Source organism: Ornithodoros turicata, chromosome 4 (genome assembly GCF_037126465.1).
Source record: "Ornithodoros turicata isolate Travis chromosome 4, ASM3712646v1, whole genome shotgun sequence".
Taxonomy (NCBI): Eukaryota; Metazoa; Arthropoda; class Arachnida; order Ixodida; family Argasidae; genus Ornithodoros; species Ornithodoros turicata.
The window spans coordinates 15,915,002-15,931,535 of NC_088204.1; the positions used below are offsets into that span (position 1 = coordinate 15,915,002).

The window sequence follows — 16,534 nt, forward strand, 5'->3', positions numbered from 1 at the left end:
GGTTGGAGAATACTTATTTAATATGATTATGAACAGAATACAGAGGAAATGCATAAAATTGTAAATACTAAAAATTATAGTACAGACTCAAACTTGGTGATGAAACTAAGTAGCATACATGCTTGCATTAAAAGCAAAATTAACCGAATGATCACGAAAGAATAATACACAGTGCACCCTCACAAATCGGACATCAGTTGTCCACACTTCACTGTCTCTGAGCAAAGCGTGTCACTGTCGACATGCCATCCACAAATTTGGTCTTGAAAAGAACATTTGCATTGTTGAACATGCCTTCTTTCAAGGACACCACTATGAACTGAAAGAAATAACATTCGTAGACTGTATTGCTGTTGCAAGGGTGTTTGAAAGCTCATTGAATGGCAATGGCCATAGAAATTTCTACAGGTTTTCCCGCCGATTTTAATCCAAGCGCCATCGAAATTAATCCATGTGCCATGCAAACTTTATGGGGCATGGATTAATTTAGCTGGCACTTGGATTAAAATCGCTGGGAAAACCTGTAGTACCATCACTGCAACACAGGGCGATCCAATGCTCCTTGAGTGGTTGACACGTTGCACGGCGGATGGTGCTATGCATTTAGTGAATGCATGTCATTTTAGTGGAGACTAAAGCGACAGAAAATGTGCAATCAAAAACGACAGTGGAATTTTAATAGCATTTTAATTGTTCATTACATGTTTTTTGTTTTAAATTCCGCGTTAGCACCGCGAAGCAACTGTGGCTATGAGTGGTGTACAGACGTGGAGAGAGGACAGCAGGAAGGAGTGGGGGACAGGGGGTTAGTATGCGTCCTGGGCCGACTTCAGGGGGAACTGTGCCGACATTCGTCTGGAAAGTCTTCGGAAAACTCAGGGAAAACCTCAGACAGCACAGCCGGTGACAGGATTCGAACCCGTGTCACCTCCCAGTCTCGGCGTGGAAAGCTATTGTCTTAACCACTATGCCACGGGAGCTGGTCATTACATGTAACTAGTAATTTAACGTGCACGATTGTACGCCAGCGTGGCGCCAACACCGTGCGAGTGCGTGATGTTGAGAGTAGCAAAGCAAATTTGCGAATGCCAGCCACATATTCTAGACAAACATATATCATATTCTAGACAAACACAAGATGCGGGAACAACAGCCGTGCTGAATGCACAATGCTCAGCGGTCACCAGTGCCCATATTGGTGACTGAATTGGCACTCTGCCAAGTTGGTTTTCAGGGGGGTTCGGATTTTACCCGAAGCGACAATAATGCAAATGGGGGGGTCACTGGGTTTAGCCCTAAAACACAAGGCCCTATTCACGAACCTGCATTGATATAAGAGCCATCTGAGCCAACGGCGCTTCAGAGTGGCCGTGCAGCATCGTCAGACTACCGTTAAGTTCTATCATAATTCACTTCAAGGATCATTGAAATGTCCGTGTGGCGGAGGTATTAAACGAACTGCAACGCTCAAGGATGCATCAAGTGACCAGGAAGTTACCTGAGAGTGCTTGAAATGTGTACGCAGCATCTGGCCAATGTTCTGCGTGTGAGAGAGATCGAGGGCTGCGTCTACTTCGTCGAGGATGTAGATAGGCGCTGGCTTAAAAAGCAGCAATGACAAAATCAGGGACAGCGCAACCAGAGACCTGTAGCGGAGAATGTGAAATTGTTACCACTTCAACAGCCAGCATGTTGGTGGGCTATAAAAACGAGCGTCTTAAGATCCTGGCAGGGCATGTTCTGTAAGCACGGATGTGGCTTTTGAAATTGTAAAAAATGGCCCAAAACTCAAAAGCAACTTGATTGCAAGGTTCGTCATGTGAGATTTGTACTCCCAAAGAGTTTTGTGAAAATTCAATAATGATAAAAACTATGTATTTGTGTCTGATCGACGGTGCCGAGCCCCAGACTTCCCCTCTTGAGTGCCGATTTCTCACTTTTGAGCCAACCACTCCCACTATTCCTGGTCTCTCTCAGGCTTTAGAAAAATGTAGAAACACACAGAGATTGCCCCTCCACCCCCCCTCTCAATACTCTGGCAAGCTGTTCAATATGTGCTTGATGTAATGAAGTACAACAACACATTTCCGAGCGTGATCCTCTAAGTTGCTGAATGATGAGAGGTTATTTTTCTAATGGAACTACTATATTCTCTTTCTATGCAATGACAAATATCGGAATATGTCCTCAAAAGAATGCTCACCTCTGTCCTCCGCTGAGCTCCGTAAGTGACTCTTTCCACACGTTTCCGAATGCAACCTTCACCTCTAGCCCATCCAGCACAGTCATACCCTCAGGTGGCACCAACTTTGCGCTCGTGCCAGGGAGCAAAGTGCTGAAGATGGACCCGAAGTCCTGGATAAACGCATTCGTATTCATTTTTATTACAGTGGAACCTCGTTAGCGCGTACCTGGCGGGGACGCGGGAAAAGTACGTGCAAAGCGGTACTACGTCATAACCGAAAATTACTAATTATGTCACTTATCGTCACGAGAAACCCGAAAAACGCATGCCGTTATAGAAGCCACCAATTCACGATCTTTACTTCACGCTCAAACGCAGAAATCCGTGATTTTTGTTGAGCGATGCGCCGGCCTCGGCACGGCACGGCACGTCGTCCTCGTCACCATCAGAGTTGGACGTTGGACGCCGTTTCGGGAGCAACAGCGGCGATAATGTCGTAGTCCGTCAATTCGGCTGATGTCGCGACCTTCTCCTTTACGTGCCTTACGCTCAAAACGCGAGGCTTGGCCATTGTACGATATTGCAGCAGGAACGAACAAGCGACGCACAACCATAGGTCGGCGTTTCGTGCCTTCGAAGCTCACTATCACAATCATCTGATAAGGCGTGAGATCGGGCCCCGCTACTCACCGATACGCCAAGTCGACCTTCACGTGAGTTCGTAGCAGGGCCCGATCTCAAGCCTTATCAGATAATTGTGATAGTGAGCTTCGAAGGCCCGAAACGCCGAGCTCTGCGCACAACGCGTACGCTTACTGGCAGCGTCCCAAGAAAGAAAGATCCCAAGCTGACATGTGGTCCTGCATGACCTTGCCAGGTCATGAGCCCCATTCTTTCTCCCAGAAAGAAGGAGATTACAGATAAGAAAAGGGAGATATGGGGAAGATTACGGAAACAATCGCCGCGTGTTCTAGAAGCCGACAGGCTTTTTTCACCCCCGCGTTCGCAAGGACCGGTTTCGTAAGAACAGACCAACGAAAATGGTACGCGATAAGCGACACAGGCGTCAAGAAATGCTACGTGTAAAGCGGTCATGAAATGCATTGACTTCAATGGGTGTTCGGTCGGGGAACCCGAATGACTACTTCTAAACCGGAACTACGGCTTATGCGGGTACGCGCTAACGAGGTTCCACTGTATTTATTTACGACAAAACCTCAAATGCCCTCCTGGGGCGATACATGAGGGGGGAAATGCATAAATATGCGTACAAACTTAATGCTGGCTTACTCTAGCATTCAAGAAATTCAACAAGATTAGTGAAAGATACGAGTGACAGTGGCAGGTTGTTCCAGTCGGATATAGTTTTAGGAAAAAACGAGTGTATGAAGTAGGAATTGTGACAACGGACAGGCTCCACTTTACAGGAATCATCTAGCCTCAATGAGGTGTCGTTAGCGGGATGTATGGAATGAGGTATTAGGACGCTGCCTTTGCCTAGCACCCTACGAGAGTGATGTTTACCTCGTTGACTTTCTTCCATGCCTCCTGGAGTACTTGGTTCTTCATTTCGTCGAGTTCCTTGATAACATCGGATATCTTTGCCTTGTCATTCATGACGATCCTTTTCTTCTGCATCAGGTCTTGGTACTAGAATTGGGTGTTTGCGTAAAACTAAATTATTGATTATGACCACGGTGTGCACGCGCATGTGCAAAGGCGTGACTTGCCTGCTCCTCGGCCTTCAGCAACATGTTTTGAACCCGCTTGTTCACATTCTGGCCAAGTTTCTCCTTCGCGTCCTTGAGGCACTGAATTCGTCTGCCGACCTCGCTGGGGTTGTTGGCTTTAAAGTCGTACTCTGTGTTGGGTTTGCCAAAGTACTGTTTTTCTGAGTCGATCCAGGGGTAGTGGTGAAGAAGGTTACGCAGCTAAAGAATGATGCAATGAAGGCTCATTATGACAAAGTTCTTTAGAGAATAGCAATTCAGTTTGTCGCAGCAGCAACCAAGAGGAAATGTTATTTCAGGCACTAATTATAGCAGTGCGGCAACTGGTTGTGCATCGGGAGATTGAACTAAAAATGTTTCAAGCGTCAAGTTTCAAATGTCACACAGCTTCGCGGCTTATTGTTACGAGGACAAGGAGGCAAAAAGATTAAAACAACAATAAGATGAGGAGGTTCAAGGGTGTCTATTCCCTTTGATCTCATCTCTTCCATTGCTTTTGTCGCGTAGCACGATGTAAGGGAGCTCGTGGTGAGTATGGTACACTCCAGCACCAAGAACAAACTATGGTCTCCACTGTCTTATTTACTTTGGTTCGAATATTTGGAATAGATTGCCGCTCAATGTTAGAACTATAACTTGCTGTCGCTCATTTAAACTGAGAGAGAGAGAGAAAAAAAAAGTATATATATATTTTTTTCAGCGAGTAGTGACACCAATACATCAAGCGGTCATCCAAGCGTGTCCCTACTCTTACTTATTGCCTTTTGTGTGTGCCTTACCTCTTTTCTTTTCTTTTGGTGTTCTTTATAAGGCTTAAGTACCTTTGTTTACATTGATGTGCAATGGTCATAGGGTATGTAGTTGGTGTTGCCAAACAAGACAAATTACAAATTTGAGTGATTTATTGTGTACATTTTGTTATACTATCCTTTTTCTTTTTTTTTACATGTGTATTTATTTGCGGGACTGTGTTGCGGGCTTGCCCTTTCAGTCCCGATGTAACTGTGAAAAAAAAAAAAAAAAGAACGTATCATGAATTAAATTTTTCTTATCTTAAAGTCGAGTGCAATGGGGGTGGACAGATAGGTGGAAGGACTTGAACAGACCCGTGAAAATAAAGAACATTGGTAAAGCACATATCGTCCGCCCTCATTGCACTCGACTTCCAGTACATTGTGCTGTCTGGGTGGGAAGAAGAGGCATTCTGGACGCAGCCAGGAACGAATTCGTATCATCCGCGACCTTATCATCGAGATTCTACCGTATTAGCATCCGCAACCAGACATGGTTTGTCGTGTGGCTCACCTTTTCTTGAGCATCATTCGACTCCTTACGTATCTTGGCGAGATCGTGTTCCCACTGCTGAATGTTCAACTTCAGCTTATTAACTTTCTTCTGCAGTCCCTCCTTCTCCACATTCTTGTCTCTGATTTGCTTGGACGCTTCTTTCAGCTTTTCTTTCTGCCCTTTCACCGCATTTGTTGCGTCTGTCACCTTAGCCTAGAATGTCGTAAGGACCGGTTACACAGCCGCCATTTGCAGTGCAGTGCAGTGAACGTACCTTGATGGCTGTCAAGCTCTCTTGAAGGTCTGACAGTTGCTTCTCACACTTCTGAATCATGGCATCATGAGCAGCAATCTGTTCATTGTAGGATTCGAGTCCCTTTTCTAGTTCTTGCACCTCCAGACGTAAGCCTTCCACTTCCTAACAACGGTAGAAAGAACCGGTAAACACCATGTTAAACTCTGTAAAACCCGTTTTGCTAATCTGCATCGCCGTCACTCGGAGTGAAACCAGGGCCAGCGTCTACAGGGTGGGGGGTGGGGGTGGGGAACTGCCCCCCCCCCCCCCCCCCCGCCAACTGCCGAGGGGATGCAAAAAATTACGGCCGGATGGCTGGGAGTTCATGGTGTTTGGCGTCCCACAACCCGATGACAGTGGATCATCATCAGCTTTTCATTCATTCTGTCATGCCGTATTTCGTTTCGGGGCGTCATGTGCTTAGAGATCACCCACGGAACTCACGGCCAAAGAAGTTGTGTGGTACTGGCAGGGGAACAATTATCTCAGAGTGTGCCACCTCAGGACCAAAAAGTAGACGCCGGTCCTGAGTGGAACCCAGCAAACTCAAAGAAAACAAACTTAGCCAGTTTAGAGGCATGTGAACACTATTCTCTGAGACAATGTAAGAGCTACAGTAACGGATTTGTATCCATGCCAGGAAACACTTTCTTCGCATGAAGCCTCCTAACACCAAGCCTAAATTTTGTTGCCCCGATTTAGCAATAGACATGCAGCCCGAAAAACATCAGGGTCTCGGTGAAGTGAAGGAGGGCAATACAAACCTCTTTCTTCTGGTTTGATTTTTTCACAGACTCTTCAGCTTTCTTCCTACAAGATGCTATTTGTTGCTCAGCAGCTTTGAGTTCCCGTTCATGGATGTTCTTGGCGTCCTTGATCTTTGCTTCTAATTCCTTTGCACGAGCTGTGGCATCCTGTTTTGCCTTCTTACATGCTTCCACTTTGGCTTTTGACTCGTCTGAAAACAACACGAATTCCGTTGCAGGACCAACATGAACACGCTATTTTCAGCTGGTGAGAGCATACTGTACCGATAGTTCGTAAAATAGAGTTGTACTGCTGTAGCAACTGGTGATGTGTGCTCTGTTGAAGACGACTTCGAAGCTGCGCCATCTCGGTTTCTTTCAAGTCATACTCTTCCTTCAATTTACTGAACCTAGCAGCCAAAACAAAACAAGATCCAAATAATGTTAATTGCCAAATTAATAGACCCTGATGTTTTAGGGTTAAACCCGATTTCCCCCGAATTTGCACCCTGAATTGAGGTTCCCCTATCTAGGGTTAAACCCGATTTCTACCTGCAAAACTGCACCTAGGCTAGGCACCTCAAGGCATCGACATACTAGTTTCTCACAAAATATGCGACTGCCCCTTACTTCTGGCACTCTGGATAAACGGTACAGTGAACGTTTATTCTACAATAATGCCCGATTTCTCCCCGAACTCAGTCTGATGGTAATTTTTCTGCCCGAATTTGCATGAATTTTCGACATCAATTTATTGACCCGATTTCTACCCCCCCCAAATTTGGAAAAATATAAAACCCGAAAACTTCGGGGTCTACAAATTAACGTGAAATTTAGCGTTAAAACTAGAATCTACAGGGTTAATACAGGCATCTATCCGTACTTCTGCGCTATTGCTTGAATCCCTCCTAGTTCCCTGTTGACATTGGTTAACTGCTGCTGACGCGCTTGCAGATCGCTGCGGTCCTTCCTGATAGCCGCAACTTGTTCCAGGGTGCTCGGGCCCCTCGACTGGGCACCTAACAGAAAACGGGTGTCACTTAACGAACATCGGCCACGGGAAGAAAGTTGCAGCAAAATTATGCAGACGGTACGTACCTCCAGAAATGACACCCGAAGGATCGAAAGACGCGCCGTCGTACGACACCGTCCTTTTAAGGACCCCGTTGTCAAAAGCAACGACCCGCGCATCGTCCATGTTGGTTGTAATGAGGGTAGTGCCAAACACAAATTTCATGGCCTCCGCAACAGCAGGGTCATAGCTTACGAGGGAGAGGGCGGAGAATACCTTGTCCTGACCCACCTGCGTAGGTTAGAAGAGGTGACAATCGTAAGCTTTGCCCGATAGACATTTAATCGTGAATATGTTACTGCGATGAACGTGCAAGTAGTGCTTAGCATTTTATGATTAGAAATGTGGTAACCGTCAAGCGGTACGCAGATTCAGTTTCTTAGTGAGAGTTGAAAGAGCACACGCAAATGCCAAAATGAAGTAGCAAAACGAAATTTATAGAGCATGATTAGAGCCCGAAGTTTTAGGGTTTTACCCGATTATTCCCCAAATTTGCACCCCGAATTGAATGTTGCCTCTTTAGGGTGAAACCAGATTTTTACCCGGCAAATTGTCCTCACCGGGGGTGTTTGTAGGAATGCACTAACTTACATATTTTGCAGCAAATACAGGTACATCACCCTTTGTACAAAACCACTACAGTTAGTTTGAGTAACTGAGCCCGATTTCTCCCCGAATTTAGCATACAGGAAGTTTTTAAACCACAATTCGCATAATTTAGTTCACATGTTCATTTCCCCAATTTTTACCTCCCGAATTTAGAAGAAAAAAAATTTCAAAAAGAAATTCAGGCTCTAAGGATGATCGTTACACATGAGCTCCACAATGCCCAGCTGGCACTACGATTAAGATCCCGCCTGGGTTGTGCATGTGTGCGTGAGTGCAAGAATGAGTGGGTAAATGTGCAAAGGGTGAATTCATGTCCCGTGAATCCGAGTATTTCATGTGTTGCAGCAAGTGAGGGTAACCAGCATTGTGCAAGTAGTAAGCACATCTGACCTACTGTGATTCACTGTCTTTTTGCTTCCCCTCTCATAAAGTGATGTTCTATGATGCATAATGTAAAAAACCCCGAGACTAGGGAACACGAAGGGACAGACACAAATAACTAGCTGCTTTGGCACACACATGGTATATGTGTCCAAGCACATCTTTTAAGGCACATGTTAGCTTCTTCATGTACTCCTACTGAGGTGGAGTTGAAGCATCAAAAGGAACCAAACAAAAATAGTGTGTGAAATACGGTAGAACCCCTTTACTGTAGTGAACTTGGTTGGGCCTCTAGAAAACTTCACTATCGGCAGTTCATGGTTGGGTTTTCAAAACATGGCGCAACAGGTTTATTTAACTACAGTCGCCGACCAATTTTTTGGACATGCGCGATTATTCGGACTCGTTCGCCGAACGGCAATGGGCCCCATAGAGTTGATGTAAAGAACGTCCAAAATTTCGGACACCGTATAGCCCCTTCGCTCGATATTTCGGACTCTGTTTGCCCAACCAGCAAATCTCTCTTGGGGTGCCGTAAAATATTGGTATAATCTGAAATTCGTATCAAAAAAATTCAACCAACTAAAATATTGAGGCAATAAAATAGACAATGATTCTTCTTTTTCCATTCCTCTGAGTAGAAAAGGTCTGCCGTAATGCTTTTGCGTCTTCAGTTTTGATCAACGGCATGATTCAAAAGCCCCAGCACTGCTGTCCGCCCGCGAGTCGCACGACAGTGCTGTAAAGCAAGCTTCACCTAAAACACGCAGGCGTTAGGTGAAGTCGGCTTGCGGAATGGTGGTGATGGCGGTGCTTCCGCCAGAGTACAGTGACAAAATGTCGGGAAATAGAAGCTGATCTGATCAGGAAGAGCTGGAAGTCCGTTAGGAAAGTACTGACAAATTTTTCCAGCCTCCTAGTGCTTAGCAAAATTGACTTTGAAGCAAAATTCGTTTTTTTTCGGAGTGCTCAATTATTCGGACTTTTGCGCGATCCCCGCCGAGTCCGAAAAATCGGACGGCAACTGCACATCCATATCTTCACTATATGATTTATGCGTATTTTTTACAAGCAGGCTATTGTTTGGTTGGTAAATCACTTTTACAGTACCCCCTGCCCCAAACCAGTATTCCCCCCAGTATTTCTTACCAAGTTTTGTGCTCTCTTCAGTACTTGTGGTTCCACTGATCTACCAGCAATCTTGTTCAGCGGGATAATAGTGACACGCCGTTTGAGCTTCCCATTTTTCAACAAAAGTTTGCCCGTCTCTTCGTTGTCTACCACAATGTTGTAGAGCTGCCACGGAGAAAAAACATGAAAAGTGAGTCCCTCTTTAATTAATCCTTAGGGTCACCTACCCTTCCGCCTGCAGCCAACTCAAGAGCGCGGGATGCCTGGGGATCTTTCACCGAGAACAGGTCGCACACCAGACCCAACACCTTGCTGCGATCAAAGTTCCGCACAGGGTCCGCGTAATGGAATGCCAGGTGCTGGTTTCTGAGAACAGCAAATTAACGAGTTAAATCACATGTATGTACAGCATAGAAAGAAAGCTAACACTGTCCAACTGTAGTCCTCTTTACAAGTACTACCTCTCTGGATTCAAACATTCAAACCGAGGCTGAAGAAGAACTTGCCAGGTTCCCAGCGAATTACTTAGAACTGAATGTTATAGCCAGCAGTTTGCGTTAAATTTACTATGCAGAAGAATTCCAACCGCAAAATCAGACGGCAGCTGCTGACACATGACTGACACTGCGCATGTTCACTACCGGTTTTAGTTTTGATTTCGGTTTCACGGTGACGTAAGCACGAGGTACCTCGCTTTGGTGAAGATGCTTCAAGATGTCACACAATTGGCAAGTTCTGACTCAAATTGTTGCTGTCAATGAAAGTGCTGACTGGAAAATTCAATGATAAATAATTGGCTGCAAATTTAGTCGAAATATTTTGCATGGTGTCTTTGACGATTATAAGAAACTGCTGTTTAGACAGCGTTTGTTTCAATTTGCTTTGGGTCCGTACTGTTGCTCAACTAAGCTTAATTGGCGAATATACTTTGAATACCATTACAGCTGTGTGAATATTGGAAATTTCAAATATGAAACGAATATCTGATGCTATTCGCAACCTATTTTCAGTATTCAAAATGTTCGAATATTTTTCGAGTAGTACTGAAGCGAGGTATCGTTATCGCCGTTCTGCAAGTGGGCTCCACCTCAAAACATCCAAAAGTTAGGTGAAGTCTTCATGTTACTGCCATTGTTCTTTTCTTTTGGTGTGCGGCTTCACCTCGTTACTCTCGAGCGTTAGGTGAAGCTTGGTTTACAGGCTCTACAATGTTCTGCCGCTAAAGTCTACAAATTTTGTGATCTCATGGTCAACACTATACTCTGGGCATTGCAGGTTCCAGTAAATGTACTCCCAACTTTGAGAGTTATGTTCTGTAACAGATGGAAATATGTGCAGTTTCTAAAAAAAAAAGTACACAAAATTCACAATGTAAACATAGAAATGAGGAGATGCACACAAAGCAGGCTACATGGAACGTATGGACGAACTCTCAATGCAGTTCATCCCACTAATGCAGTCGACCATACACAACAGAGAGGGACCCTTCTCTCAGTTGTGCTAAGCGAAAAGGCTCACATGTTTGGAGCATAATATCATCTAATGAGCACAATACCAAAAAAATATTTCACCATGAGGTATTCAAAATTATATTCAAAATTGGCCTTTTCTTATTGTTCAAATTCGATTTGCCATCTCAAGAAATTATTCGGATTCGAGTAGCCCTTAGCTAACTGGGCAGGAGTTGGAACTTTGCGGCTGCCCAAAAGGTCTCCTCCGTAGGCAACTCAAGGTTGAGCTCAACTCCTCACGCGCGCTGTACCTGTGTAGTGCTATTTTGTGTCTGAAGTAACTTGGAAGTAACTCGTTCTTTTTTTAAGTAACTCCATAACTGCGACTTACATTTAAGGCTGAAGAACTTCGGTACTCTCTTAGTTACATTTTTCACACAGTGACTTAACTTGTAACGAGTTCTTTTTGACAGGTAACTTCTCAATGTATGCATGTATCATATCATCAACATATCAGCATGTATTTGCACATATCACATTTTATAGCATGTACCATAGAGTGAGGTTAGGTTTCCAACGCTGTACGAACTTATTTTGGACATACCTCGCCTCAAAGACGTCAATCTTTTCTCCCAGTCCGTGAATCTCCTGTTCTAACCCCCGCTTTTGAGTGAGAAGACTTTCTTCTTTGCCTTCCTCATAGTTGAGCTTCTCAATCTGGCCCTGATAGGATGGATAAAAACCCAGCTTAAGCACTTACACCACAGGAAAACACAAAACAAAAGGGGCTATCAATCAATCAATCAAGATACACGTCCCAATATTTCCCCAATTAACGCACCTTCATGTTGCCTAGCCGCTTCTCAATCTCCTTGCAAGCAGCCTCATCCTTTTTGTAATCCGACTCTGTTTTCTTGCATTCAGCCTGCTGCTTCTTAACCTGATCTTGCGAATGCTTAAGCTGCATTTCAGCTTGCTTCATTTCCGTTTCAGCTTCTGCTATGTTGCTTTTTGCGGCTGAAAATAAATGATTGAAATGAAATTAAATAAACAGATAAAAAGTTGCAACTTTACAAGATGTACCCACAAGCACACAGAAAAAAAAGCCGTCAACACTCACTTCGTAGCTGTTCGGCGATTGTTGCCTCTTCTCCTTGGGTGTTGCTCGAAAGACCAGCACTCACGGCTTGAAAGTGCTTCTGTGCTGCTGCGACTGCCTCCGTATCTTTTTTACTCGTTTCTGCCAGGTCTGCCAATTGGGCCTGAAGTGTCTCGGCTTGCTTCTTCTTTGATGTGATGGCAGCGTTATCCTGGTAACGAAAGGTAACACGGCGCTATTTGCTAAAACCTCACTGCAAACAGCCACATTGCAGATTCACAGGGTTCTTCGTTTTCGGGTTAAACCCGATCTCTCACGATACTTTTCCGAAATTCGCGCATGACCCGATTTCTCCCCGAATTCCACGGGGTCTTTCAACCTCGTATGGCTCCACAGTGAGCCACGAAATGGATGAACCACGTTATCTACCTTAATTCTTAAGCACACAAGAAAACACCCTGAATGTCCTCCTGTCAGTCACCTCCTACGTAGCACTAAACACCGTCTGTCTTGGACACCTGTCGTAATTCCATTGTTCGTCCCTGCAATCATCTCTGCAGCTTGACTCACAAGATTTTAGTTTCATCCGGAAACACCCGACAACGTAAAACACGTGACAAAACACGCCCCATTTTTCCCCGAATTTCTTTTGAAAAGAATCACTCGTTTTGTACCCCCCGCGTTTAAAAAATAATAAAACCCGAAAACGAAGAACCTTACGGATTCATGACGATGAAGCCTGACCTTCGGCACAACAACAACAACAACAAGAACTGACATAACAACACAACGTGGGCTCGTGTTGTGTTTTTACATTGCGTCCTCGTTGTTGTTGTGCCCAAGCTCATGCTTCGTTGTCATGAATTTTGTCCACCAGTTTGCATGCATATATGTAGAGCATGAAGTTTTCGAGAAATATTTTTTCTAAATTCGGGGGCTAAAAATCGGGTAAATAATACATGTGCTCTAAATTCATGCGAATTCGGGTTAAAAAGTGCCAGTATGCTAAATTCAGGGAGAAATCGGGCTCAATTACTCGAACTAACTGTACTGGATTGGTGAAAACGGCGATGTGACTGCGTTTGCTGCCAAACAAGTTAGTATGCATTCCTACACCTGTCTCTGTGAGGGCAATTTGCCAGGTAAAAATCGGGTTTTGCCCTAAAGAGGCAACCTTCAATTCGGGGTGCAAATTCGGGGGAAAATCAGGTTAAACCCTAAAACTTCAGGCTCTACATACAGGGTGTCCCAGAAAACGTGTCATTGAATTATAATAAAAAAACTACGCCACATAGAATCATGCGGTCAATAGCATTTGTTCTTATTAGGTTTTTGCCACCTCCTAATGTGAATGTCATGTACTCCAAGTTTAATTATGTAAATATTTGCCAACTGAAATCGGAAATTTGCCAAGTAAAGGTCACTTTTTTACCCCACCAATATGAAGAGCGTGCCGAATTCACTCAAATTCATGATAATTGACAGTGATATTCACGAGCTATCCCATCGGAAAAAAATAGCGGCATATCATGCTTTTCGGAGCACCGGACCATAGCGCGCGATGACTTTTTGAGCGCAATCGCTCTCAGTGCGACGAAAGGAGGTTCCGAAGCCAGCCCACAGAGGGATAGTAGAAAAGGTAACAGTTCCTAAAATTGAGAGAGGAAAAGCATTATCCCAGCAAAAGTCGGACGTGATAACCCGTGCCTGTATTATCTCTTTCTGCGATGTCGGGGAGGGCTGGGTTTCCAACCTCCTTTCGTTGGACTGACAAAGATTGCGCTGAAAAATTCATTGTGCGCTATTCTGTGCGACCTCCGTAGAGCATGATGTTCAGCTATTTTTTCGGTTGGGATAGCTCCTGAATATCCCTGTCAATTATCATTAAATTGACTAAATTAGACATGCTCTTCACATTGGTGGGGTAAAAAAGTGACCTTTACTAGGCAAATTTCCCACTTAAGCTCGTAAAAATTTACATAATTAAACTTACGTTACACGACATTCACATGAGGAGGTGGCAAAAACCCAGTAAGAACAAATGCCACTGGCCGCATGACTCTAGGTGGTGTAGTTTTTTTATTATAATTTAATGACACGTTTTCTGGAACACCCTGTATATGCTATTTTATCTGGTGCATCCTGGATTCTTTTCATGAAGCTCATATCCAGACTTAGTGCATGCATCGTATGGTTACCATTATACGGATTCTGTAATGGTGAATAACCGGCTGCGGAACCCATAGTAAGACATCGCAAAAGCCAGATTCAGAACCCCTGCCTGAGAATATACAATGATGCAGCTCAGAAACATTTTTGTTGAGTGTAAATTTCAGGTTTAACCTTCCAGTGTGCATGCCTTCTAGTGAGGGGTGAGCTCTGGTACGTACAGTACGTAGTGCTTACCTCATCAATGTTCTTGCTCAAAGCCTTTCTACTCTTGTTGTCGTCCTTGATGCGATCCTTTACATGCTGTATATCGGACACTACTTTTGTCTCTTCTAGTTGGCATTCTTGCAGATTTTTCTCCAGGCCACTGAGTTTTTGACCTGTCTCCTGCAATGATAATGCGCAGCGTCCAAGCATGAGCATGAAGCAAACGGAAGGGGGAAAGAACTGAACTTACTTCATCCACCTTCTTTTCCATCTCCTTTATTTGCTTACAGATGTCTTCAATATTCCTTTGAAGCTCTTTCGTACTCTCCTCAGCATTCCTCATGTTTGTGTCAACTTCCTCGATTTTACCCTCGGAACAATTACTCACATTCTGTTTATAAAACAAAAAAACACATTCTGTTTATAAAAACATCATTTATACGGCATTCACTAATACCGACACTTACTCTCTCACAGAAGATATGTTCATTAACCTAAAGATGTCCATATCGGCTATTCACATAGAGAGACTACAGGTTTTCCCGGCGATTTTAATCCAAGTGCCATCGAAATTAATCCACGTGCTGTGCAAACTCTGCGGGGTACAGATTAATTTAGCTGGCACTTGGATTAAAATCGCCGGGAAAACCTGTAGTCACTTTCTAACTGACTGAATGACATAGTTGTTTAACATGTTTCGAGTCACTCTGCACTGCGTGTAGCATGTGTCCATTCTTGCATACTTTTTCCATTTTACTTCCCCGTTTCGATGATTCTAAAACTTCGCCTTTGCCCAGAACGTATGAAGAAGCTTGTCACAAAATGTTGGGTTTCACATCATGCTAGTCTCCCACACTCCATACTGGCGTGCTGTGTAATACGGGAGGTAAACGGGTAATGCAGACGAATAAGGTAACAATATGCATACCTCAGTCTGGACGTATTGCCACGCTACGTGTAGCTTGGTGAGATGCTCAAGCTCGCGAGATACCTTAGTGTACTCCATGTAGGCTTGCCGTTCCGCTTTGAGCCTGTCTAATGTGGGAGTGATTTCTTCGCTCAAGATCTGCATACCAGTTAAAGAAAGTGGTTCCAGTTTCATACCAAATATCATAACGCAACATAAACGAATGACAGTGCAGCACCCGTAACCTTACACTGTTGATTTCAGTCAATTTGGCATCTTTCTTTTCTATCGTTTTCTCCGCCGTCTGCTTCTTACTTTCGTACATGCGAGTGCCGGCTGCTTCTTCAATCATGGACAAAATCTGCAATGTTGGGGTTCCATTATTTTCCATGCAGCGTGGCAAAATGTTACATCCTTAATACCTCAGGAGGCTTCATGTTCAGGACTTTTGTAATCCTTCCCTGCATAATGAGGAAATGAGGGTTATTCACGTTCAGTTGAACTGAACGAAAGAGGTCTTGAACACGATTTGCGTTCGCGGTGACGCCGTTGATGAGGTACTTATTTCGACCACCGACAACAACCTGCAAAGAAGAATCAGCTGAGCCAAGACACCTAAACGGTTAACACAAAACTAACCTGTCGTGTAATTGTGAACTCATCGTAGTGCTCGTAACCGACGGGACACTGTTTCTTGTCTTTGTTATCGAACGTTATCGACACAGTGGCTTTCGTTATCCCGGCCTGGCCATTTTTGAACACAAGCTCTTGCAGATTGGTTGCACGGACCTAAGTTTAGAAGTAATGAGTGTAACTGCACACGCTCCTTGTTTACTGACAACAGAAGTTAAGGAACTGTCATGCGAGAAGGAAGTTGACACCTGAGAAAGGTTTGTAATTCCTAAAAGAAAACATATCGAATCCAAGATGTTGCTTTTCCCGCTCCCGTTCAGACCAGTGATTGCGTTGAAGAGCGGATCGAATCCCTTGACTTCTGTGCGCTGACCGTAAGACTTGAAGCCGTCTATTGTTATAGACTTTATATACATTGCGTATAACACTCACTGACCATGCTAAACATGCAGTACAATGGCACTATCCCGCGGGTCACGCGTTCCCGCGATTTATTGAATGGAGCGCGGCAAGCTTTTGCACGGGAAAAAATATAATGTTCATCCGCTGTAGCTTGCCTTCATGGCATAAAACAAACAGACCGTAGTAATAACGAGGCAAATAGTTTAAATATAAACTAACCGACATTGTAA

The 16,534-nt window shown here is 44.2% G+C and overlaps 1 protein-coding gene across 1 annotated transcript; it reads right to left on the reverse strand.

Annotated features, from left to right (window-relative positions):
- Position 1: 1 nt before the first annotated feature.
- LOC135391189 (structural maintenance of chromosomes protein 2-like) lies at positions 2–16,410 on the reverse strand. The gene is made up of 23 exons (XM_064621329.1): positions 16,151–16,410; positions 15,909–16,058; positions 15,692–15,853; positions 15,520–15,630; positions 15,291–15,428; positions 14,613–14,753; positions 14,393–14,542; positions 12,008–12,197; positions 11,729–11,904; positions 11,492–11,610; positions 9,664–9,802; positions 9,455–9,601; positions 7,342–7,546; positions 7,127–7,262; positions 6,529–6,653; positions 6,262–6,455; positions 5,477–5,620; positions 5,221–5,415; positions 3,916–4,116; positions 3,710–3,835; positions 2,204–2,355; positions 1,499–1,646; positions 2–319 (listed from the first exon to the last, which is right to left on the reverse strand). Exons 1-23 carry the CDS (start codon positions 16,316–16,318, stop codon positions 209–211), a joined length of 3,528 nt encoding a protein of 1,175 aa, XP_064477399.1. The 5' UTR covers positions 16,319–16,410; the 3' UTR covers positions 2–208.
- Between the last annotated feature and the right edge of the window lie 124 nt (positions 16,411–16,534).

Excerpts from the sequence above, each read along its gene's own strand:
- LOC135391189 (XM_064621329.1), bottom strand. The coding sequence starts at position 16,318 with ATGTATATAAAGTCTATAACAATAGACGGCTTCAAGTCTTACGGTCAG. Across the intron at positions 14,754-15,290 it reads GGCAATACGTCCAGACTGAG|AATGTGAGTAATTGTTCCGA; the intron begins GTATGCATATTG and ends TTTTATAAACAG. Across the intron at positions 6,654-7,126 it reads ATTCAAGCAATAGCGCAGAA|GTTCAGTAAATTGAAGGAAG; the intron begins GTACGGATAGAT and ends TTTGGCTGCTAG.